General features: G+C 41.1%; 1 protein-coding gene across 1 annotated transcript in view; it reads left to right on the top strand.

Moving 5' to 3' along the window:
- The window catches only part of LOC126473829 (vacuolar protein sorting-associated protein 8 homolog), a 201,659-nt gene that overhangs the window by 14,563 nt on the left and 162,099 nt on the right, over positions 1-24,997 (top strand). The window contains exon 5 of the mRNA XM_050101150.1: positions 17,880-18,104. Coding sequence (XP_049957107.1) covers positions 17,880-18,104 — 225 coding nt within the window. The remainder of the gene's footprint in view (positions 1-17,879; positions 18,105-24,997) is intronic.

Here is a 24,997-nt window from a genome sequence, read left to right as displayed (position 1 = left end):
TTACAGCCAAATATCAGAGATGCAGGTATGTCATAACCAATGTATTAAACTACTTTAATCTGTGCTTACAGAATGCTGGCCCTTCACCGCATATTGGTTTTAGCTGTCTGGCCCCATTCTGTACACATCTAGTTGACATATAACCATCTGCTAATGCACGGAGGTTATTTATTTGTCATCTCTGACTACTTCCATCCAAAGCTCTCTGTTCTGCCATGCAATCAGACACCCATCTATCAAGGTCATTAGCTAGTGGAATCAAGGCAATAGCTTTGAACATAGCTAGCTATCCATACTCTCAGTTCTCTTTGAGCAACGAAACTGGAGTTCAGTCCTGCGGACACGCTGTGAAGGACATGCCACATGGCTGCAGACTTTGTATTTCAAGTGGTGGTGTACACAGTACCGAATGGATTCTTAAATGCTTGTTGCAGAAGTATTCAGACTCGCTCATGCCACACAATCTGTACACCTGCAATGCAGTAAAGTAGTGCAATGCACCTCAAGTTGCTCTCTCCCACCAGCAAGTGTATGTGCCCACATGGGTTCTAGCCAAGATTTGTGCTTCTGTCTTTCACAGCCAGTACTCTCGTGTGAAGACTGGGTCTCATTCCATTGAGATTTGCCCTGACCATTTCCCCCACAAAAAATGTTATTTCATGTCTCATGTCTGCAAATTTGTGTTAGTGCTGGTGAACAGCGAGTGATGAGTTAATGACTTTAGTGTGTGTCACCGAGCTCATTTTGGACTGTGTCTAGAGAGTTTATTTTATGGGCAAATCACTACCAAGGGCACTATTCTTGCCATGCCTCATGACACCAATGTTTTATTTAGTGTTCATCATATTAGCATGTTATATCAGTAGTGTGCATCTTGGTTTCAGAAATCACACAGAACTATTAATTCTTGAGTTTATTTCATTGCTCCTTGTAGTAGTTTAATTGATTCAGTAAAATGGTTGTTTGTGTTGAACTACTTGTAAACATTATTCATTGTGCCAGTACCTAAATGCCTGTTCTCTCGTGCTCAACTTTAACTAATTTTAAGTGATTATTTAATTAAATTAGATAGGGACACTTTCCTACACTGGAAAACTATTTATGTGTTTTAACATTTTGTGTTTTATACCTTTATTAATATTGTAATGAATAAGTCACCTAATGTATTTCGTAGCTGTCAGTGAGTTCATGGGCTAGCCAACAGAGGCTTTCATGTTTTGGAACCAGTGATGGTTTTGTTTTGTTTACCGATGCTCCATGAGAGTAGACACAGAGAACTTTTTTTTGCAAATACACACATTGTGCCTAGAGAAGTCTGAAGATGTTTCTTCTAGTATCTAATGTTGCTTTATGTATCATTTAATAAACATTTGTTGTTATGAGTTCTACAAGCACCATTAATTTGTATGCTGTCACGGCTGATTTACTTGAACACAAGCATAAGTATTTCAGATGCTTCTTGCCACAGCTGCTCCAAAATTGGCAACCCTGACATGATCAGTCTACAGATACTAGAAGAATAATACAAACTATTGTGACTGTCAACAGAATTTTCAATTTCTAAACTCCAAGACTGTAGGTACTGAATGTCGGACAGTGTGAAGACTTGCTGTGTGATTATTGCCAATCTGGCCTCCCAATCCAGGGCTCTGGTTTGTGCAGGTGGGAGATAGTTTTCTTTGTGCAGTAATAACCATGGATTCTATGAAGTTTACTCTAGTGGTCAGTCAGCTTGACCATCAGTATATGGCTGAAATTGAAGTAATCACAGCACCTCCTGTAGAAGATTCATTCGATAACTGAAGACGTCATTGATTCGCCAAATGTGTGCATCATGAGAGGATCATGTGCCTCAAGTGTTAAGGCAAGAAGATATTGGAGACAGGAAGCAGTCGTAAGGCACCTGTGTATTAAAGTCGGTGTAGGAACTGTATCCAACACGTTACTTTGTACACTCTGGTGTAGCTGTCTCCCATCTCAGATTAAAGCTGTAGAAGCATCTGACAGCTGTCGCAAATTTGGCTGACTGGATTCAGGATGCAGTGTGCTGCCATCAATCAGTACTGCAGGGTGCAACAGTGCGCCATCAGCAGTGATGTTAGCAGATTAAAATAGTCTGTCAAAGTAGACATTGTGTCTAGTCAAATGTGTGAACTACTGGCTCGACACAGTTAAAGCAAGGTTAGATGTCGTTACCACAACAGATCAGGCAGTTGTTCCAGAATGAACTCCTCAGTTCTGAGTGTCACAGAGCAGCCAACTACAATATGGTATCATCAGGACTTTGGGGATCAATTGCACAAATTCATCTCGGCTTGCACCTACCCAAACAGCATCAGCAGTCGAACATAGTTGCATCCAATTGATGCACACTCTCTGTGCCCCTACGCTAGAGACCGGAAGACTGGACAGAAATGTCTTTTGGATATGGGCTCAGATTTGTGCATTTTCCCACAGACTTTTCTGTGTAGTCGCTGGTCACCAACTGTAGAATTCCTTTCTGTCACTAACAGCACACCAGTAGGTAAGGGACATGTTTTGTTTGACTTGGGGCTGCATCATGTTCTCATCTGGAGTTTTATTGTTGTGAGTGTCACAGAGCCTATAATCGGAACTGACTGCCTGGCTTATTATCATCAGTTGTCTGATGCAGCAAATGCGTGGCTTGCAGACAGTGTGACAGGACCTTCTATTGCTGGATTCTAGTGCAATGCAGTGATTCACAGGGCTAAGCTAGTTCTGATGGCAGAAAGCAGGAAAACAGAGTTGCTTGACCAGTATCCATCAGTAACACAACTACCTGAAGTGGCAATAGTCCACCAATTTCATGCCATCTTAGACATTTAGCTCATGATTGCATAGACAGAGATAAGTCAGTGCTCAGGGAAGGTGTTATTCACCCCTCTTCTAGTCCTTGGTCTTCACCGCTGGATCTTGTACACAAAAAGGGTGCCACGTGGCACCCGTGTGGCGATTACTATGCACTGAATGTTAGGACAATCCCAGATATATGCAGTGTCCCTATTAAGGAACTACAATTATGCTCTCAGTGATACAACGGTGTTTAGCGTACTGGACTATGAAAAGGCTTGTATGGAAATTCCTGTGGTGAACGAAGACATTCCGAAGACTGCTGTAATAACTCCATTTGGTTGATTCAAAAGTCTTTATATGACATTGGTTTGTGCAAAGCCACTCAGTCATTGCAGAGGTTCATTGACTCTGTGCTGCAGAGACTGTCATTCTGATTTTTATACTTGGATGACATTCTCATCTTTTTGGCCACAGCAGAGCAGCATCAGCAACACATGGTGGAGCTTTTCAAACACTTAGGAGAACACAATGTCGTTTTCAGCAAACCTCAGATAACCTTTTTTTGGCCATCTAATTTCGCCTGTAGGGTCATTGCCACTACCTGAGAAAGTGGAAGCCATCATGAAGATTCCACAGTCGGAAACTATAAAGGAGCTATGTCATTTTTTGTGAATGCTAACTTCAGCAGTTACTGGGCTCAAGATGTCCCTCCCACTGGACAGAAGAGATGAGCTCTGCTTTTAATGCAGCAAAGCAAAGCCTAGCAAATATTGCATTCCTGTCACACCCTGCGTTGGATGTACCACTCTTATTAGTAGTTGATGCCAGTCAGACAGTTGTTGGTGCAGCATTGCAGCAGCAAATTGATGGCATTTGGCAACCACTTCCCTTGTTTTCACATAAGCTCTCTGCTTCTCAATGAAAATGAGTGCTTATAATCATGAACTTATGTCTGTGTACGGAGCAATCAAGTACTCTTGGACACAGTTGGAGACAATAGAATTTAAGATATTTACTAACAAGCTGCTTATGTATGCCTTCAGACAAAACAAGAAATATTCACTGCGGCCTTACATCCATCTGGAATTTATTGCTCAGTTCAGCACTAATATCCACTACATTTGTGGTATAAATGAATTGGTCACCAATAAGCCTGTTACAGGTTGACAGAGTGAAAAATGTTATTAATATCATTCAGCCCACAAAGACTTAAGAATCTGATATGCAACTCCAAGAGTCACTGCACATTGTATTATGAAGCCTTTAATTACAACTTGTCAGCATTCCTGGTTCCGATATGAAACAATATTGTGATATTTCCAGTGAATATTGTCGCCCATTTTTGCTTTGCAGTTTCCACAGACATGATTTCGACAGCATTCACAGCCTATGCCACCCCGCCATTGGAGCATCAACTTGCCTGGTGTCAAAATGCTTTGCCTAGCCTGGTTTGCAAAAGAATCATCATGAATGGGCTCGTTTGTGCCTTCAGTGTCACTACAGTAAAACAGCCTGTCATGCACCTGTGCCTATTGTAGAATTTCCAGACACTACAATGCACTTTATGCAAGTGCACATTGATGACGTGCATCTACTTCCTCCTCCTAATGCGGTCATCATTATCTGTTGAGTGCCACTGATCACTTTATCCATTGGCTGGAAGCTATACCAGTTAACATACCGATGCAGACACTAGCCTTTGCCTTCATTTCAAATTGGGTGTCTTGCCTTTATTGTCTGCTTTGTAGTAATATGAATTGTGGCAGACAATTCGAGTCAGAGTTAATTAATCAGCTCAGCAAATCCTGCAGTGCTCTCCATCAACGAACAACCAGCTACCACCCTGTGAACAATGGTGTGGTTGAACAATGGCAATGTTCTTTAAATGCTGCATTGATGTGTCATGCCATCTGCTTGGATGACTGATTAACAGTGGTCTTATCCTTTGCACTAATTACAAAATGGACTTAAGCTCATAATCAGTGAAGCTTGTTATATGGCAAAACACTTTGACTGGCCAGCAAATTCATTGGTGTGAGATTTGCATAGCTACCAGACCATGACCCATCGGAATTCGTTTGTTTTCTGAGGAGCCACTCTGCATGCATTTGTTGCCCCACATCAAGCCTCCAGACATGGAATGGCATGTACCTTTGTGTATCACAGTGTGCAAACATGCATGTATGTTATGTTATGTACGGATGTTGTCAAACCCTCTAAAAAGATATGTGCACAGGCCCACATAAGGTGATTGAAAGAGGGGAATGAACACTGCATATGGTACTAAACGATAAGACTATTACTGTCTCAATAGACAGGGTAAAACTGATGCACCTATTTCCAGAATGCAGCCTACTATTGTGCCTCAAAACTGGCCCCCATCTCAAATACAAGTAATACTATACAAAACTGAAACACAACTTGACAGAGGAACACTGAACACTACTATCCAAAACAGATACACAACATAACAGAAGAGCATGCTCCAGCCACAGAGGTCAATTTCCGGCAAGATTTTTGTATGATGCTCCGCTTCTCTCTAAGTGACTGATGTAGCAAATAGAAGTTAACTACTGTATTTCATAGCTATCAGTGAATGCATTGGCTGGCCGCCATAGGCATTTTTGTTTCAGTCAGCAGTTGTTTAGTTTTTGTCAAAGTTTTATAAGAGTAGACAGTGAGAACATCTTTGCAAATACACACACATCATTCTTAATGTAATTTATTGCAGTTTGTAAGTCTGAAGGTGTTGCTTCTTAATATCAACATGTATCTGTTAATAAATGTTTATTGTTATGGGGTATATGAATGCCAATAATTTGTATGCTATCACTGCTGATTTACCTGAACAAATTCGTAAGTAGTTTGAATGAGTATCATCAAAGCTGCTCTGACTGTATTGTACCTTCTGCTATATGCAGTGGTACTGAACTCAAGCATTTGAAACTAGTCACCATTAAAGATTATATGCAAATGTGATGAAAACTAAATAAATTGTGGTGTCACCGCCAGACACCACACTTGCTGGGTGGTAGTTTTAAATCGGCCGCGGTCCATTAGTATACGTCGGACCCGCGTGTCGCCACTGTGTGATCGCAGACCGAGCGCCACCACAAGGCAGGTCTCGAGATACGGACTAGCACTCGCCCCAGTTGTACGGACGACGTAGCTAGCGACTATACTGACGAAGCCTCGCTCCTTTGCCGAGCAGATAGTTAGAATAGCCTTCAGCTAAGTCAATGGCTACGACCTAGCAAGGCGCCATTAGTAACATTGCATGTATCTAAAGAGTCTCACTTGTATCGCCACAATCTCCAGATGTACCAAAAGGATGGATTAAAGTTAAGTATTCCAGAAGCTACGTACTTTTCTTTATAGCATTCATTACGTATCCTGTTTCAGACCTCACGCCATCCTGCTTTAACTTAGCGCGTGCCTTTCGGCTTCCTTTCATTGTGTCTAGGCTGTCTTGTCTAGACACAACATAAATAATGGGAGTAAATTTATCTTTCTTTCCCTTTTTCCGTCAGTTAACAAGTAAAATTTTCTCTTTTTCCCTTATATAACATTTTCTGTTATTATGAATACATCACAAGCAAGGTAGGCATTAAAATGGGACATGTTATACCTGTTTGAGATTTTATGAGTGGTTAGATGCATACAACAGCCTTCTAAGCAACCAGATTCTACATCTACATCCATACTCCGCAAGCCACCTGACGGTGTGTGGTGGAGGGTACCTTGAGTACCTCTATCGGTTCTCCCTTCTATTCCAGTCTCGTATTGTTCGTGGAAAGAAGGATTGTCGGTATGCCTCTGTGTGGGCTCTAATCTCTCTGATTTTATCCTCATGGTCTCTTCGCGAGATATACGTAGGAGGGAGCAATATACTGCTTGACTCTTCGGTGAAGGTATGTTCTCGAAACTTTGACAAAAGCCCGTACCGAGCTACTGAGCGTCTCTCCTGCAGAGTCTTCCACTGGAGTTTATCTATCATCTCCGTAACGCTTTCGCGATTACTAAATGATCCTGTAACGAAGCGCGCTGCTCTCCGTTGGATCTTCTCTATATCTTCTATCAACCCTATCATGTCTGTGGAAACTGCAAAGCAAAAATGGGCGACACTATTCACTGGAAATATCACAATACTGTTTCATATCGGAACCAGGAATGCTGACAAGTTGTAATTAAAGGCTTCATAATACAATGTGCAGTGACTCTTGGAGTTGCATATCACAAGATAACTGGAATAAATTATCTGTTTGCACGTATATCTGAATATGCAGTGTGTACAGGATCCTCACAAGTTACTTACATCAGAGGTAAAATTGACTGATCAAGCTCTATTATTCAACTCTCCTCCAGCTGTTATAGGCCAGTTATCCACTGTCAAGATACCATTTATGCTGTATAAGCCGTTTTTGTGGTTATTAGCGGTTGCAAGATTACACACACACACACACACACACACACACACACACACACACACCCCACAAGTGAAAACAACCACCTTCTCTGGCCACTGAGGCCTCACTATAAGCAACTGCGCATGATACGAGATGCAATCTGGGTGGTGAGGTAAAGGGCTACTTGTGGGAGATGGGGGCGGAGGGGGGGGGGGGGGGGCTGGGAGTTTAGTTTAGATGGGTGTGGGGCGGGAGCGGCGGCAGTGGGGAACAATTATGACTGGAGATAAGGAGAGGAGGGCAAAAAAGGAGACTATTGGGAAGTTGGTGGACTAGAGGAATAGAAGACTGCGTAGTGCTGGAGTAGGAGCAGGGAGGGGATAGGTGGGTGAAGGACAGGGACTAATGAAGGTTGAGACTAGGGGGGTTATGGGAACGTTGGATATATTGCAGGGAGAGTTCCCACCTATGCAGTTAAGAAAAGCTGGTATTGGTAGGAAGGATCCAGATAGTGCAGGCTGTGAAGCAATCACTGAAGTGAAGAACGTTGTGTTGGGCAACATGCTGGGCAACTGGGTGGACCAGCTGTCTCTTGGTCACAGTCACAGATAACCATGTTTTTGATGGGATAGGTGGTGCTTGTGAGTGGACTGGAGTAGGTGATAGTAGGATGACATATGCGACAGGCCTTGCATCTAGGTCTGTTACAGAGATATGAGCTATGAGTCAAGGGGTTGGGAGCAGGGGTTGAGTAGGAGTGGATGAACAAGTGAGATATGAGCTATGAGTCAAGGGATTGGGAGCAGGGGTTGAGTAGGAGTGGATGAACAAGTGAAGTATGTGTAAACAAGGTGATGTCATAGGGATTAGGGCCAGTAGTGAAAGGCAAAAACAAGCTGAAAATTATGAGAAAACACGATGAGATCAGAAAGAAAAATATATAAAAGGACCATCATCTGGAATGCAGACAGGTGGACAGATATATATGAAAATGGAGGACAACAGGTATGATTGGATTCAGTGAAGTTCGTATACGCATACTAGAATAAGAGAGGAGAAGAAGCGAGCAGAAGGGGAGGGGAGGGGGAGTTGGAAGTAAGAGGTACAAAAAGGTTTTATGGCATAGGAAGGTATGGAAAATAATGTACAAAAATATGTGAGAGTGAGGCAGGAAGAATGACCAGTTTGAAGGCTGAGGATTAATTATATCAGTGGGAGTAATGTGGCTCATGAGATGCTGCACCAACAATCAGCATTGTCATGTAGCTGTGTGCTGTATGCAGACAAGATGGTTGATGCAGTGAGGCTCGTAAAGACTGTTTGTGTATTTCAATTAGAAAGACAACTGGTAAATCACAGGAAACAAGAGAGAGAAAGGATAAACACCAAGTAAAGTAATGTGTTAAAGAGTAGTAACAAAGGAAAGTAGCATTGGGTTGTGGGATGGAAGAAAAGCTGTTAGACATAATCAAAGAATGGAGAATCCATAATAGAATAATGACAGTATTATGAAAGGATAGAGGCTACTCGCCATGTAGAGGAGATGTTGAGTTGCAGGCAAGCACAACAAGCAGACTGCTAAACATGTAAGCTTTTGACCAAAAGGCCTTCTTCTGAAGAAGACAAAACACACACACACACACACACACACACACACACACACACACACACACACACACACTCATGCAATCACGCTTGACCACTGTCTCCAGCCACTGAGGCCCACTGCAAGCAACTACACACGCTGGTAGAATCAATGTGGGTGATTTGGGTGAAGTGTTCCTTGTGGGAGTTGCACTTTACCATCACACACCCCTACGCTACTGTTCCTCCCCATCCACACCCTAGCCTCCTCTTTGCCCCCACCACCCAGATTTCTTTTCCCATCATGTGCTCACAGTCTGGCCTCAGGGGGCAAACACAACAGTCACATGTGTGAGAGTTGTGAATGTGTCTGTTAGAAGAAAGTCTTTTGGCTGAAAGCTTCCATGTTTAGCAGTCCATCTGTTGTGCCTGCCTGCAACTCAGCATCTCCTCTGTGTGATGATTAGCAATTTTTCCTTTTCATAATATTGTAATTATTCCATCATGGATTATGTCACCTTAGTGTGAAGGACTCCATTAGTGTCAGAATAGGTAATTTGCAGCCTGCCTTCAACGTACTTGCACCATGTAATCATATTCCAGCAGTGTGCTCTTGTTCAAAATTGAAGTCTCCTGTTCCTTCCAGTTGCTGTTTGTTTACTTTCCCTTGGCTCTTAAACTCTTTAGGTCAGAAGCCAGAAGTATTCTGCACTTCAGATTTCACAAATCCTTGTGTGCAAACAATGCAATGATGTAGGACTGGCATTAGTGTTGCTATTGCTGAAATTGTCTTTTGTTTCATAGTGCTGAGTTTGATTTTTCTGAGGAAAAAGCTGTTTGTTTACCCAAAACAATTAAGTAGATTTTTATGTCTGCAGTTTTGTTTTAAATCAGTAACTCCTCTGAATGAAGAACAATACACAGCTACCACTTACTTGGTTGCTTCTTTATCCCACACCTGTCTCCTCCACAAAGGGATTTTATATGTGGACTGGAGATAATTCCCTCTGATATCTGGAAGAACTAAAGAAAAGGTGAAAGAATAGATAGCCTGAAAAAATTTCGCATACAGATACTTCATACACAACTTGTGTACTCCTTATTTACATCCTCCATTGTAATAATAAACAATAGTTGCAAGACACAAATGATGAGTTTTGCCTTCTCACCAGTGTGATTTGTTTCATAACACAGTCAATTTCCATCCATGGAGTAACTGGGTTTATGTTAGTACTGAATGGATAAGTGGCTTGCATATGGATAATGAGAAGCAATTATTATTCTGGGACACTCTTGTCATGGGTGGTTGTTTTTATTTACATGTCAGTGCCTAAATTTTGAGTGCTGTCTGCTGTGCAGTTTATCACTTGAACAGTGAGACTGATATTATAGAGAGACTGTGCTTATCACAAATATTCTGACTATAGTGTCAGAAACAAGGAACTAGCAATGATTATAGGGTTTATTAATGGCAAAGAAAAAGTCTTAGTTTATTTTCTTGACAGAGACAATGCATAACATCAGCATTTACTTTATCAAAAAATTAATGTTAAATGTTGCAGGATTCAAGTTAGCTTCTAACTTCTGTAGAGAAAAATGGAGAAAGAGGAGTTGCCACATTTGTCAGAAACTGTTTTGATTTCAAGAAAATTGATATTAATAAGTTTTGCTCAGAGGAGCACTTAGAATCATGTGCAATAGAAGTAGTATTTTATGATAAGTTCTTAATAATAGTAGGTATATACAGATCACCTTCAGGAAATTTTAACTTCTTCTTAAAAAAATCTGTAAGCTCTGTTGTCCCATCTCACAGTAAAAATAGTGGTTGTTGGTGATTTTAATTTGGATTTATTGAAAAGCCCTGTCAGTGAACAATTCCTGCAGTCAGTAACACTATCATTCAATTTAGTTCCTACTGTGAACTTCACAAATAGGGTACGTAAATGCTCTGAGACTGCTATTGATGATATCTTTGTAATCAAATTTCTGCTACTGACAGCTTGGGGTTATCAGGTTTGGTGAACAGTGCAATGTAGTATCTGAGACCAGTCTTTTAAAAATAACTTCAGTAAAATGCAAATGACACTCATGTCTCCCAAAGAAGTAGCATCCATCATAATCCTTAAAATCTAAGTATTCTAGTGGGTATGATAACATATCAATGAAGTTAATCAAAGAGTAGTCATGTGAGTTGAGTTCTATCTTAAGTTATTTGTGTAATCAATCTCTCATCAGTGGAACATTTCCAGAGTGGCTAAAATATGCTGAAGTTAAGCCTCTTTACAAGAAGGGGGATAAAGAGATACCATCAAACTATTGCCCAATTTCACTTTTGTTGGCTTTCTCAAAAATATTTGAAAAGATTGTGTTCAAGTGTGTCCTTAAGCATCTGACTGCAAATAATATATTGTCCAAGACACAGTTTGGATTTCTTAATGGTTCTGATATAGAGAAAGCTATTTACATTTACATTGAGAATGTACTTAATTCATTACATAATTACATAATGAGTTAGGGGCTACTGGAATTTTCTGTTACCAGTCAAAAGCCTTTGACTGTGTGAACAATATCATTCTCTTAAGTAAATTAGAATGTGAAATTGTTTGAGTCTTATCTAATTAAAAGGAAACAAAGGGTGTCGTTGCGAAATAGCTGTGCAGTAAGCAGTCAGTCTTCATCTGATTGGGAATTAATTACATGTGGTGTTCCTCAAGATTCCATCTTGGGTCCATTGCTGTTTCTTGTGTACATTAATGACTTCTTGTCTGTTACATTGCCAGATGCTAAGTTTGTTTTGTTTGCAGGTGATACAAACATTGCAATAACTAGCAAGTCAAGTACAGATTTAGAAATAGCTGCTAATCAAATTTTCACTGACATTAATAAATGGTTTAAAGCTAGTTCACTGTCATTAAACTTTGAAAAGACCCACTATATGCAGTTCAGAACCTATAAGAGATTTCCTTCCAACATGTGTGTAACATATGAAGACATGCAGATCGAAGAAGTTGACAGTGTTAAATTTCTTGGGATTACAATTCGATAATAAATTCAGTTGGGAAGAGAATACCACAGAATTGCTTAAGCATCTAAACAAGTCTGTATTTGCAGTGAGAATGATGTCAGATGTAGAAGATATAAATATAAAAAACCTTGCATACTTCGCTTATTTTCATTCTATCATGTCATACGGGATCATGTTCTGAGTCAACTCATCAAACCAAGCAAAACTTTTTAGCGTGTTACAAGAATAATTTGTGGTATAAATTCAAGAACACCATGTAGAAACCTGTTTAAGGAACTTTGCATTCTAACCACTGTTTCTCAGTACATTTATTCCTTAATGAAATTTGTTGCAAGTAATATATATCTATTTCCAACCAATAGCTCAATAGATACTATCAATACTAGGAATAAGAACAATCTACATAAAGACCTAAAATTACTTACCTTGGTCCAAAAAGGGGTCCAATATTCAGGAACACACATTTTCAATAAGTTGCCAGCAACCATTAAAAACTTTTTTAAGATAAAGCACAGTTTAAACAGAGTTTGGGAGACTTTTTGATAGGCAACTCCTTCTACTCTATAGATGAATATCTTAACAGAGACTGTTGGGCCAGCATAAGTAAAAATGTCTGTTACATTTCAGTTTTGACAGCACTTTGTCACAACAGTCAAGATTCGGTATTTTGTGTATGATAAATCTATTAATATAACAGTGTTTCATTCTGGCAGCATATTCAGTAAATTTTAGCTGTTCCAGTTTACTGTATTGTATTCACCTAGTTTGACAATCTCCTTACAAATGATCAGGGTAGTAAGTATTATATTCAAATGTTTTATGTTATTCTTTCTGTCATGTTCCACACCCACAAGAATCATCTGATTTTTTGGGTCTGTGGAACGAAAACTGAATCTAATCTAATCTTACATATATACAAAACTGACAAACAATATTTAGAAGGTGTAGATAGTGTCTATTTGGTTTGTGTCTCATTATGTTTCTAATTGCCATATAACACCCAAAAAGTTTTTCTCCTTAAATAGAGCTGACTCTTTCATTGTTGAAATAATTCTCATTAAAACATTTTTATCTATATACACTCTTGTTTATGCAAAGTGTGGGTTTGTTCTTACAGGTACTGTAAAATCAAAATTACATTTTGCTTTCAGATATTTTTTCTTTCTTGTGAGAGAACATTTCTTAAAAAAATATCAAGTCATCGTGCAACATTTAATATGCATCACTAAAAATCAAACAATAAAATAAAGATTAGGAAGATATAAACTGCTAAAATCCAGTATTACAACTTGAGTGAGTGTCACAAAAACTGCCTTACCTTCCACTGTCAGCAGATGATGCCATTGTTTCCCATCATCAGCAGCAGCAGCACTCTACAGTTTATTTGTGTGCACAGTCTTCAGCATACTAAGGATTTTAGTACTTACCACAGTGAATTGATAATTGGCATCACCAACCCACTCCTTAAATGGTTGTTAAGTGATGTACATGCCGACGTGTGAAGTGCCCCTTTACAATGGTTGATGATGACTAGAAAGTCGCTCGTGTAACACAAACATAAAGGAGTAAACATTAGAGAATGAATGTTGCAGTCCACCCCCACCCTCACCCACTCCCACATAACTTCTTATGAGTACTGCTTCATTTCAGTGTAGAATATTACAATGTGCCTGGTATGAACTGATCTTTTTTATTTTTTTCATAAATTGGTTGTATATTTTATGGCGATACAAAAAAGAATGAAAGGAAATACGTAGGTCAGAGTGACTGGAGGGTAGTGCTTGGATGTAATGAATGCAGTCACTGTCCAGTGAAACCCGTGCACTCCACATTCATTCATTTATTCCCTCCTGTGTGTTACCATATATAACATGTAACTGTTCACATTTATACTGGAAATTCAGGACATGTGAGGGGCCGAAGTGTTCCCTGCTGCACCAACACTGAGATTCTGTAATGGTGTTTTCAAAGATGTCCTAATCCTTGTGCAGATGTGACACTCAGGATGTTGGTTTGTTGTTCTTGAGGTGAGATGGTAAGGAACATATGCCTAAGGCTCTCAGTGCTACAAAATAATCAGTCAGATTTAAATTTGGGATGCCAGAGATTTTTCTTTAATTAGCACATGAATCATGTAGCAGCAAACCTGAACTTCTATCAGAACACTTTATGCCTGCAAAGTTACGGGTATTACAGCCCATGTTTGAAACAATAAGTAGTCTTCTACATTAAATGCCTCATAGTAAACTGAAAATCATCTCCTGGCATGTAATGACATGCAGATTACTAATGAGATCATGCCACCCTGGGAGCTAATAATTGACTTCTCCAATCAGGGACTGAAAGCAAACAGCAAAAGAGTATGAGAGTAAGGGTGTGATAAGCAAATTTAGCAGATTAATTAGAGGATTAAAACATGAAATGTTTGTTTTTACTACAGTACCTTTTACACAAAATTATGAATCTCAGTGCTGATTGGACTGGGCATGGACATGACTCAGTTATTTAAGTGGAAGGAGGGGAGAATCAATCTTCTTGGAATTCTTGGTAGTCATGTGTCATGATGAGTGGCAGATGCTGGGTCAGTATGGTGCGTCACCTCAGAGCTGTGCAGCAGTGAGTCGGCAACTCTCACCAGTCTTCCATGCCTTTGCTGTGAGGCCCCAGAATAGTCTCTGTGAACTGATTGTTGTGGCTTATCATAACCAAAACAGTGTCATATTGGTGTTAGGAGATGGAGATTAGGCAAAAAAATTGTAATATTCCAGTGAGTGCTTCATTCCCTAGTGCTGGACCATAAGTGATCATCCACTTAACATGGAACAGTAAAAGAATAAGTGAAAAAGTGATGAACATTAGGGTGGGAGTAAGGATCAGAATCAGTCAGCAGACTAAGTAGATAATGGTTGAAAGAACCTCGATGTCCTCTTACTTTCACGCTATCTCACCAACTGTCCTTCATTTCTCATCACTCTACTTAGGTCACAGACTCCTCGAATGTTTCGTCCTCTCAACATTGTTATAGGCAGTCTAAATTTGCAGTGACACCCAATGAGTAATTGCCACAGCATGACCACACCTCCCAATGCAGGCTGAAATTTATCACCTTGCAGGGACTGATGTGTGACTTGGGAACTGGCATTTTTCTCAAGTGTTCACTGTCAAGGCTGTTATCATGTTTCTCCACATTCCTTAGTTGCTGTGAAAGTAGCCGCACAACACTTCTTTATAACAGCTGTCTCTGTGTGAGGCCTGGATGATCTTTCATTTGTGCTGGCATTTGTGAATTATAAACAACTTTCTCACTGTCTGGTAAACATTTTCGTACACAGGCTGTTACTTCTTCCGCAGTTCCATAGGTACATATGCCTCGCTGTGTGCATTCTTGGCACCTTGTGTCTACGCTCCATCTCAGTGCCTGCAGGAGTCCATGAATTATGAGCATGTTTCTCACTTTTTAAGGCAGGCCAAACAGCTGCAGCCAGCCCAGAGTTTCACATGCCTCCACATGTGCGTTGTTGATGCTATCATGTTTATGTGCAATCACATTGGCTGCAGAGGTCCACAAATTATCAGCACATTTCTCATTTTTCACCAGGGCATTCACAGGATGTCCATTCTTAAAGCAAGTTGAGGGCATCTGCAAGCCTACCCCCTCCATTGGTGCAGAATGTGCCCTTGCCTGCATCTCTGACAGTTGGTGTTTGAGATCCAACTTTCCCCTCTTTGTTGGCCTCTGTCACTGGGAGCTGGTGAAAGTATCCTCCAGTGGAAGTATTTTAACATTGTAGGAATTGTGTTCACAAAAATAATTTACACATTTTCTGCTCTAATCTTCTCTGTCTTGCACGCAGAGTTGTGATTACTTTAGACGAGCTCCAGTAGCTGGTGTTGCCCAGGATGCCACACAAAGAGATTGGCTGTGTGCCTTGTTGATTTTCATAGCAATGAAAACGACTTTAAAACATTTGCTCCATGAGAAAGTTGAGTTGTGCTTTATAATCAGTATTCGATAAACAGAACTTCAATAAATGGAACTTTAATATGTCTGTTAAACTTCAGTAGGAATTAAATGATATTCTGTCAGCATTTTTAATTCATTTCTTCAAGCAAATTTTCACAAACTTTGTATTTTTTCCGTATGAAAAGATGATTAGTTGCACCATGGAGAATTTGTCTTCTATTGTTTCAGCTCAGTTTTCACTCTTTCAAGTAGGGCTGTATTTGAGCACGACTCGAACTGTTTGAACAGTTTACGTCGCAGCTCAGGAAATCTCAAGTTCTGTTCAATCTTTTGATTGCTCCACTATATAATGACTTTTGTGGGTACTATGTCCACAACCTGCATTAGCATTTGTACAACACTGTCGATCTTAACCTTCAAGCAGGTGCCCTATTTTTTTTATCATGCGAGCGGCATGTGGCGTACTTCATGCATGTGTCGTGAATAGTTGTATTTATGTTGCCAACGTAATCATGTATGAGCAGTATCACCATTCAATCTCAATGTAATGAAACAATGATAAAATAAATTTAAATTATACAAACTGAATCATTGTTTGAGTGGTAATAAAATATACTTTCATTATTTCACTCTGTCGACACATAAGTGTTACAGCTCAGTAATGAACCATCCAAATTATTAAACAGTGCAGTTGCTTCAGATACCAGCCATCTGCCTATTCCATTGTTAATTATCTTGTAGTCAAGTGTCTCATAGTGGGATTGTGGTCATTTTGTTGCATGAATTGTTAATTTTTTCGCACCTAGCTCAGTGTTATAAAATAAACACTGCTGCTGACTTTGTCATATGACAGCACAACTTTTCACACTGTTAGCTGAAGAAATGAAGAAATAACGAAGGAATAGATATCCGCTCACAACTGTAAAACCACAATGAAAAGGTATAAGATAATGTTATTTGTAGTTGGGGTGCACTTTATATCCAAATGAACCCACTCGAGTGTTAATAATAAAAATAAGTGAAACGCAGACTAAAATATCTTCTAGAGTGTATGTCATATGTAGCAATGGCATTTAATCAATAAATAAAAGTTTGCAATAAACGTTTCTGTCAGGTTCTCGAGCTTTCACTCATCCCACAATCTAGTGACATCTCATGGCTCTATCTCAAAGACATGTATTGCCACTGTAATTTATTCTGGCGATAGAAATTGCAGTCAGTTTACTACATTGTATTTCATTTGTTAGGCATTCAATTTTTCGTTAATTTTCATTGTTTCTTCTTAACGTAGAAATTTGAAGTAAATTAGCCAATAACCTCTAGAGATTTTTGGTAACAACCTTTCCCCTTTATGTATTCCATACATATACAGTATGCTATGTAGACTGTCATCTTGCTCGTATCTTGAAGGTAAAGTGTGCAAAATTTCATCAAGACCAGAATAAAACAAGAGATTTGTATGACTTATATGCAGACGTTCTTCTTCATATATAAATCTTTCTATAAGATGTGCAGCTCAGTTCCTAATCGTGCGGCTCATAATGTGAACTATACTGTATCGCCCCTCATACTCGACTCGACTGTCAGTCTAGGGCTCCTGCACCAAGCTGTGGTGGTCAGCACAAATCACTTCACTCAGCATACATGTTTAGGCAGGAGCCAAAGATGCACAAAGGACTTCATCTGACTATCGTTATTCTGGTGTTAATGAAATTTGTTGTTATAATGACATCTGGTGTGATTTGATGATAGCTTGCTACTGAGAGAATATTTAGCATGATAGACAATTAAATCTGAGGTATGTTTTATAAAATATTAGTAAATTAAAATTAGGGATTTGCTCCACTGGCTCCTGTCGTGGCAGCCAATCAGATTATACTCCTGCTGAACTGGCATAACTTGTCACGGAATTGGTTCCCACCACACCATCTGTCGTCCTCCACTTACGTCACAGTTCAGCTAAGTGAAACTTGGGGTAGAATATCGTGGCTTTTAAAGCCAGATAGAACACAATTTGTGAAGTATTGTTTTTCTAATCTTTGTTTGTCTTGCATTAGAACTTGCGGTAACATCTGTACATTATCAGTTTACAGATTCACCAACTCTTGCACTTTGCAGTGACAGTGGAGGATCTGTGTTCGAACTAAATTTCCGGAGGACAATGGGTATGCGAGGATGTGATTCAAAATGCCTTTTTTCGGGCAGCAGGGGGGAAGTGGTATGCATAGAACCTCTGCTCCTCCACCATCAGCAGCTGTCATCACATCCACTGCAGGGGGTCATCCTCATAGCAATGGCCACACTTTCAAAAGTAAGTTTTGCCAAATAAAATTCAGAACATAGTTGACGTAGAAAAAATCAGTAATTTCTTATTGCTTGACACTGTACTTAACAGGTTATATGGGGGATATGTGACATGTTTTATGTTGCTCTTGTTAATCTTTCATGAAGAAAAAAGGCTGTTATGTACAACTTTCTCAAACAGACGAACAACAGAGTATGGATAAAAACCTGTAATGTTTGCTGACTACACAAGCACAATAATCAAGCACCCAAACACTGCCATAGCAGATACAGCTCAGATGATAGCCCAGTGGGCCTATTGCCGATACATGACAAACACAGAGGCTCATAATACGTAATTTCAAACCCTGCTAGCACTAAATAAAGGCATTAATGATCATACACCAAATGAAACATTGTGCACAAAATTCCTTTGGGGTCCAATTTTATAACAAGTTAAAACTGAGTCAATACATAGATAAACCAGTTAAAGCTCAGTCCAGCACCTTATGATCTACAGTCTCATTTAATTCTTACTCACTTTCCAGTACATTTAATTTTTGTTTTTTCTGCTGATGATAAATATCTGTTTCAGCTGAACTTTGATTTGCGCAAACACTGTACAAGATTTTATTAATATAAACTGAGGCTACGAGCAAACATTTGTATCAGGGCCAGAAATTGAACCCGGGTCTCCTGGTTACTAGATAGGTGTGCTAGCCACTAAATCACATTGGCAGAGTAGTTCACACAACTGCAAGGATTACCCTAACATGCTTCTCTCTTTGGTCCATATTCTCACTGCTGCCCCTGTCTACTTTAAATTCCCCCTCCTGTGAGACACCAGTAAAATCTCTGAAATTATCATTTCATTTGTATAAGCATGACAATATTATAAAAAGGATAGTTGCTACTCACTAATGGAGATGCTGAGTCTCATCTACATTACATCTACATACATACTCCGCAATCCACCATACGGTGAGTGGCGGAGGGTACCTCATACCACAACTAGCATCTTCTATCCCTATTCCACTCCCAAACAGAACGAGGGAAAAATGACTGCCTACATGCCTCTGTACGAGCCCTAATCTCTCTTATCTTTGTGGTCTTCCCGCGAAATATAAGTTGGCGGCAGTAAAATTGTACTGCGGTCAGCCTCAAATGCTGGTTCTCTAAATTTCCTCAGTAGTGATTCACAAAAAGAATGCCTCCTTTCCTCCAGAGACTCCCACCAGAGTTCCTGAAGCATTTCTGTAACACTTGCGTGATGATCAAACCTACCAGTAACAAATCTAGCAGCCCGCCTCTGAATTTCTTCTATGTCCTCCCTCAATCCGACCTGATAGGGATCCCAAACGCTCGAGCAGTACTCAAGAATAGGTCGTATTAGTGTTTCATAAGTGGTCTTCTTTACAGATGAACCACATCTTCCCAAAATTCTACCAATGAACTGAAGACGACTAGCCGCCTTCCCCACAACTGCCATTACATGCTTCTCCCACTTCATATCGCTCTGCAATGTTACGCCCAAATATTTAATCAACGTGACTGTGTCAAGCGCTACACTACTAATGGAGTATCCATACATTACGGGATTCTTTTTCCTATTCATCTGCATTAATTTACATTTATCTATATTTAGAATTAGCTGCCATTCTTTACACCAATCACAAATCCCGTCCAAGTCATCTTGTATCCTTCTACAGTCACTCAACGACTACACCTTCCTGTACACCACAGCATCATCGGCAAACAGCCGCACATTGCTATCCACCCTATCCAAAAGATAATTTATGTAGATAGAAAACAACAGCGGATCTACCACACTTCCCTGGGGCACTCCAGATGATACCCTCACCTCCGATGAACACTCACCATCGAGGACAACGTACTGGGTTCTATTACTTAAGAAGTCTGTGAGCCACTCACATACTTGGGAACCAAACACATATGCTCGTACCTTAGTTAGGAGTCTGCAGTGGGGCACCGATAAAACGCTTTCCAGAAGTCAAGGAATATGGCATCCATTGATGTCCTTCATCCATGGTTTGCAAGATATCATGTGAAAAAAGGGCGAGTTGTGTTTCGCAGGAGCGATGCTTTCTAAAGCCGTGCTGATGCATGGACAGCAACTTCTCTGTCTCAAGGAAATTCATTATATTCGAACTGAGAATATGTTCGAGAATCCTGCAACAAACCGATGTTAAGGATATTGGTCTGTAATTTTGAGGATCCGTTCTTCTACGCTTCTTATATACAGGCGTCACCTGCGCTTTTCTCCATTCACTCGGTACTTTACGTTGGACAAGAGATTTGCGATAAATGCAAGCTAAGTAAGGAGCCAATGCAGTAGAGTACTCTCTGTAAAACCGAACTGGAATCCCATCAGGACCTGGTGATTTATTTATTTTCAACCCATTCAGCTGCTTCACAACCCCAGGGATGTCTTGATCACTATGTCCTCCACACGGGAATCTGTACGAGACTCAAATGGCGGTATGTCTTTACGATCCTCCCACGTGAAAGATTTCTCAAATGCTAAATTTAAAATTTCAGCTTTTGTTTTGCTGTCTTCCGTTGCCAGGCCAGACTGATCAGTGAGTGACTGGATGGAAGCCTTCAACCCACTTACCGATTTTACGTAAGACCAGAATTTCCTTGAGTTTTCAGCAAGATCTTTCGCTAAGGTATGACAGTGGTAGTGGTTGTATGCTCCGCGCATCACTCTTTTTACAGCAGCACGAATATCTACTAACTTTTGTCTGTCCTCATTCTCATGATCTTTCTTGTACCGCGAGTGCAACTGTCTTTGCTTCCTGAGCATTCTCCGAATTCCGCTGTTAAACCACGGTGGATCTTTTCCGTCCATAACCCACTTTTTCGGTACATACTTCTCCAGTGCATGATTTACAATGTGTTTAAAATTTGCCCATAATTCTTCCACGTCCATCGTACCGGAAGTAAATGAAGTCGATTCATGTACTAAGTGGGATGTTAAGAACTGCTTATCTGCTCTTTCTAGTAAGAATACTTTCCTCGCCTTCTTGACCGACTTTTTAACTTTCGTAACCATACTCGTAATGACAACATCATGATCACTAATCCCTGTCTCAACACTGACACCGTCGATGAGGTCTGGTCTGTTCGTGGCTACCAGATCTAGAATATTTCCATTACGCGTTGGCTGTCGATTTAGCTGCTCAAGACAGTTTTCGGATAATGTGTTCAAAAATAATTCACCCGACGGCTTGTCTGTACCACCGGTAATGAATCCATAGATATCCCAGTCTATACTAGGTAGGTTGAAGTCGCCTCCGACTAATATAGCATGATCCGGGTACTTGTCCGATACCGAGTGTAGACTCCCTTTGAATGATTCTAGAACTGTCACGGTGGAACCTGGTGGCCGGTAATAACACCCAACAATTAACTTTATTTCTCCTAGCCCTGTTAAACGTGTCCAGATAACTTCACAATCACACTCTACTTCGATCTCAGTAGACACAATATTTTTGTCAACTGCAATGAAGACACCACCTCCTATGGTGTCTAATCTGTCTTTCTGATATACGTTCCAACCCTCACTAAATATTTCTGAACTTCCTATCTCAGGGTTCAGCCAGGTCTCAGTCCCGAGAATTAATTTGCGCGCCACACGCTTCGTGGAGGGCAGTTAATTCAGGAACTTTATTCCGAACACTCTGAAAATTTACTGCTAATATCTTGCTAGCTGAAGTGTCTTTACACTGAGCTCATCCTGATTTCGCTGCATGCACGTCGACTGGTGAGTGTTCATCAGGACACCTTGTACTACTGCCTAGCCTAAAAAAAACCCATGTGCACGCCACAAGTACTCTGCTACCCGAGTAGCCGCTTCCTTTGTGTAGTGCACCTCTGACCTATCTAGGGGCATCCTACAATTCCCTACCCAATAACGCAAGTCTAGAAATCTGCAACCAAGACCGTCACCGAGTCGACGAAGCCTCTGGTTGAGACCCCCCACTCGGCTCCAAACCAAAGGACCCCGATCCACTCTTGGAACGATGCTGCAAGTAGAGAGCTCTGCTTGCACCCCGCGTGCGAGGCCAGCGGTCTTCACCAAATCCGCCAGCTGCCCGAACGAACTGAGGATTGCCTCAGAACCCAAGCGACAGGCATCATTGGTGTCGACGTGAGCAACTACTTGCAGATGACTGCACCCTGTACGCTCGATAGCCACAGGCAAGGCCGCCTCCACATCTTGGATGAGGCCCCCGGAAGACAAACCAAGCCCACATTGGAATTCTTTCCAGCCCTGTATACTATTTCCCTAAGGGGCTCCATCACCCGCCTAACATTGGAGCTCCCAATAACCAGCAAGCCTTTGCCCCCGTGTGCCTGCTCAGGCCCTGCTGAAGGAGCGGCTACCTGCGCACTGACAGGATGAACAGGCGAGGCCAGCTAGCCAGCCTCCACATTGACCCTCTGCCTTGAGTGATGTGAACGCGTTGCAGTCCGCCACTCACCCTAAGGTGAGGGCGGCCCCAACGCACCGGGTACACTAGAAGGTGCCTCGGCGGCTGAGTCAGCGGACGCAGCAAGCGACACCTGGGGTGTTTCAAGCGACGTGCCAGACCCTCCGCCGTCGCTGCACCTTGAGGCAGCAGGCTGAAGGCGGGTGACCGTGGCCAACAGCACGCTCAGCTGCTCGAAGACTGCGGCCAGTTCCTCCTGCGCCCGCACACAGCATGCACACACCCTATCCATCCTACTGCTAATATCTGGGCGTATAGAGTTGCAACAAATAAAACAGCAATATGTGACTGCACAGTTGCGTCACCAGCGCCAGATTGAGCTGCGATATATGAAAAATTACTTATGAACCAAGCAATCAAATGACCACGACTATGCCACTATACAGATATTACAGTGCGATCCTACCCCTGTCTTAGTACAAATGACAACCGCCTACACGATGTTACACTCTACCGTTATTAAAATTTGATACTACCCCTTTCTAATTCGAAAATATGCAAAGATCCGAAAAATTTTACCACACAAGCACACACACACACAAAGTAATTTGAATTAAACCTGCGGAACTAATACGAAAAACTGAATATACGACTAGTTTCTGCTACGGCTGCTCGCACACGTCACTCTGCAAGCACAGATAAGACTGCACTGGCCTCTGTCTGCTGCTGACTGGCCCTACAAAATAAACATAAAGCACTGGCTGTCCAAAACAAACAATTGACCAACGACTCCACGAATTTATACTTTACAGCTATCAATAAGCAATATAACTCCTCTCAAATACGAGAATACCTATGGATTTTATGTAATTAAATATGGAAGCGCACAAACACTCGGAAAGAAATTAAGAATCAAACTACAAAACAAATATGAAAGCTAAATATGCGACTCAGATAGGCACAATGAAAGACTGTCAGAAACTCTCTTTCTGTGTGTGTGTGTGTGTGTGTGTGTGTGTGTGTGTGTGTGTGTGTGTGTGTGTGTTTTGTCTATTTCCAATGAAGGCAGAGTTGGCTGAAAACTTGCTTTCTGACAGTCTTTTTATTATTCTTATCTGTGACTCAGCAGCTTCGCTATATGGTGAGTAGCAGCTATACATTCCACAATATTTTCATATTCCATTGTGTGTAAGGGAGAATTGAAAGTGGGCTGGTGTGACATTGAGAATTCGGTCAAGGACGAAGGTATACCAGGGTAATACGTTCAGTTGTGTGAACTGCTGTACCAAGGTGGTTTAGTGACTAGTGCATCTCTGTAGTAAGAAGGAGACCCAGGTGTGATTCTGGCCTTGGTACAAATTTTCACTTGCTGCTTCAGTGTATGTACATAAAATCATATACAGGATGTTACAAAAAGGTACGGCAAAACTTTCAGGAAACAGTCCTCACACACAAGGAAAGAAAATATGTTATGTGGACATGTGTCCGGAAACACTTACTTTCCACGTTAGAGCTCATTTTATTACTTCTCTTCAAATCACATTAATCGTGGAATGGAAACACACAGCAACAGAACGTACCAGCATGACTTCAAACACTTTGTTACAGGAAATGTTCAAAGTGTCCTCCGTTAGCGAGGATACGTGCATCCACCCTCCATCGCATGGAATCCCTGATGTGCTGATGCAGCCCTGGAGAATGGCGTATTGTATCACAGCCGTCCACAATACGAGCACGAAGAGTCTCTACATTTGGTACCGGGGTTGTGTAGACAAGAGCTTTCAAATGCCCTCATAAATGAAAGTCAAGAGGGTTGAGGTCAGGAGAGCGTGGAGGCCATGTAATTGGTCCGCCTCTGCCAATCGATCGGTCACCGAATCTGTTGTTGAGAAGCGTACAAACACTTCGACTGAATTGTGCAGGAGCTCCATCGTGCATGAACCACATGTTGTGTCGTACTTGTAAAGGCACATGTTCTAGCAGCACAGGTGGAGTATCCCGTATGAAATCATGATAACGTGCTCCATTGAGCATAGGTGGAAGAACATGGGACCCAATCAAGACATCACCAACAATGCCTGCCCAAATGTTCACAGAAAATCTGTGTTGATGACGTAATTGCACAATTGCATGCGGATTCTCGTCAGCCCACACATGTTGATTGTGAAAATTTACAATTCGATCACGTTGGAATGAAGCCTCATCCGTAAAGAGAACATTTGCACTGAAATGAGGATTGACACATTGTTGGATGAACCATTCGCTGAAGTGTACCCGTGGATGCCAATCAGCTGCTGATAGTGCCTGCACACGCTGTACATGGTACGGAAACAACTGGTTCTCCCGTAGCACTCTCCATACAGGGATGTGGTCAACGTTACCTTGTACAGCAGCAACTTCTCTGACGCTGTCATTAGGGTTATCGTCAACTGCACGAAGAATTGCCTCGTCCATTGCAGGTGTC

Source organism: Schistocerca serialis, chromosome 4 (assembly GCF_023864345.2).
Source record: "Schistocerca serialis cubense isolate TAMUIC-IGC-003099 chromosome 4, iqSchSeri2.2, whole genome shotgun sequence".
NCBI classification, from domain to species: Eukaryota; Metazoa; Arthropoda; class Insecta; order Orthoptera; family Acrididae; genus Schistocerca; species Schistocerca serialis.
The sequence above is the reverse complement of the archived record's forward strand: the minus strand, read 5'-3'. Positions and strand labels throughout refer to the sequence as shown.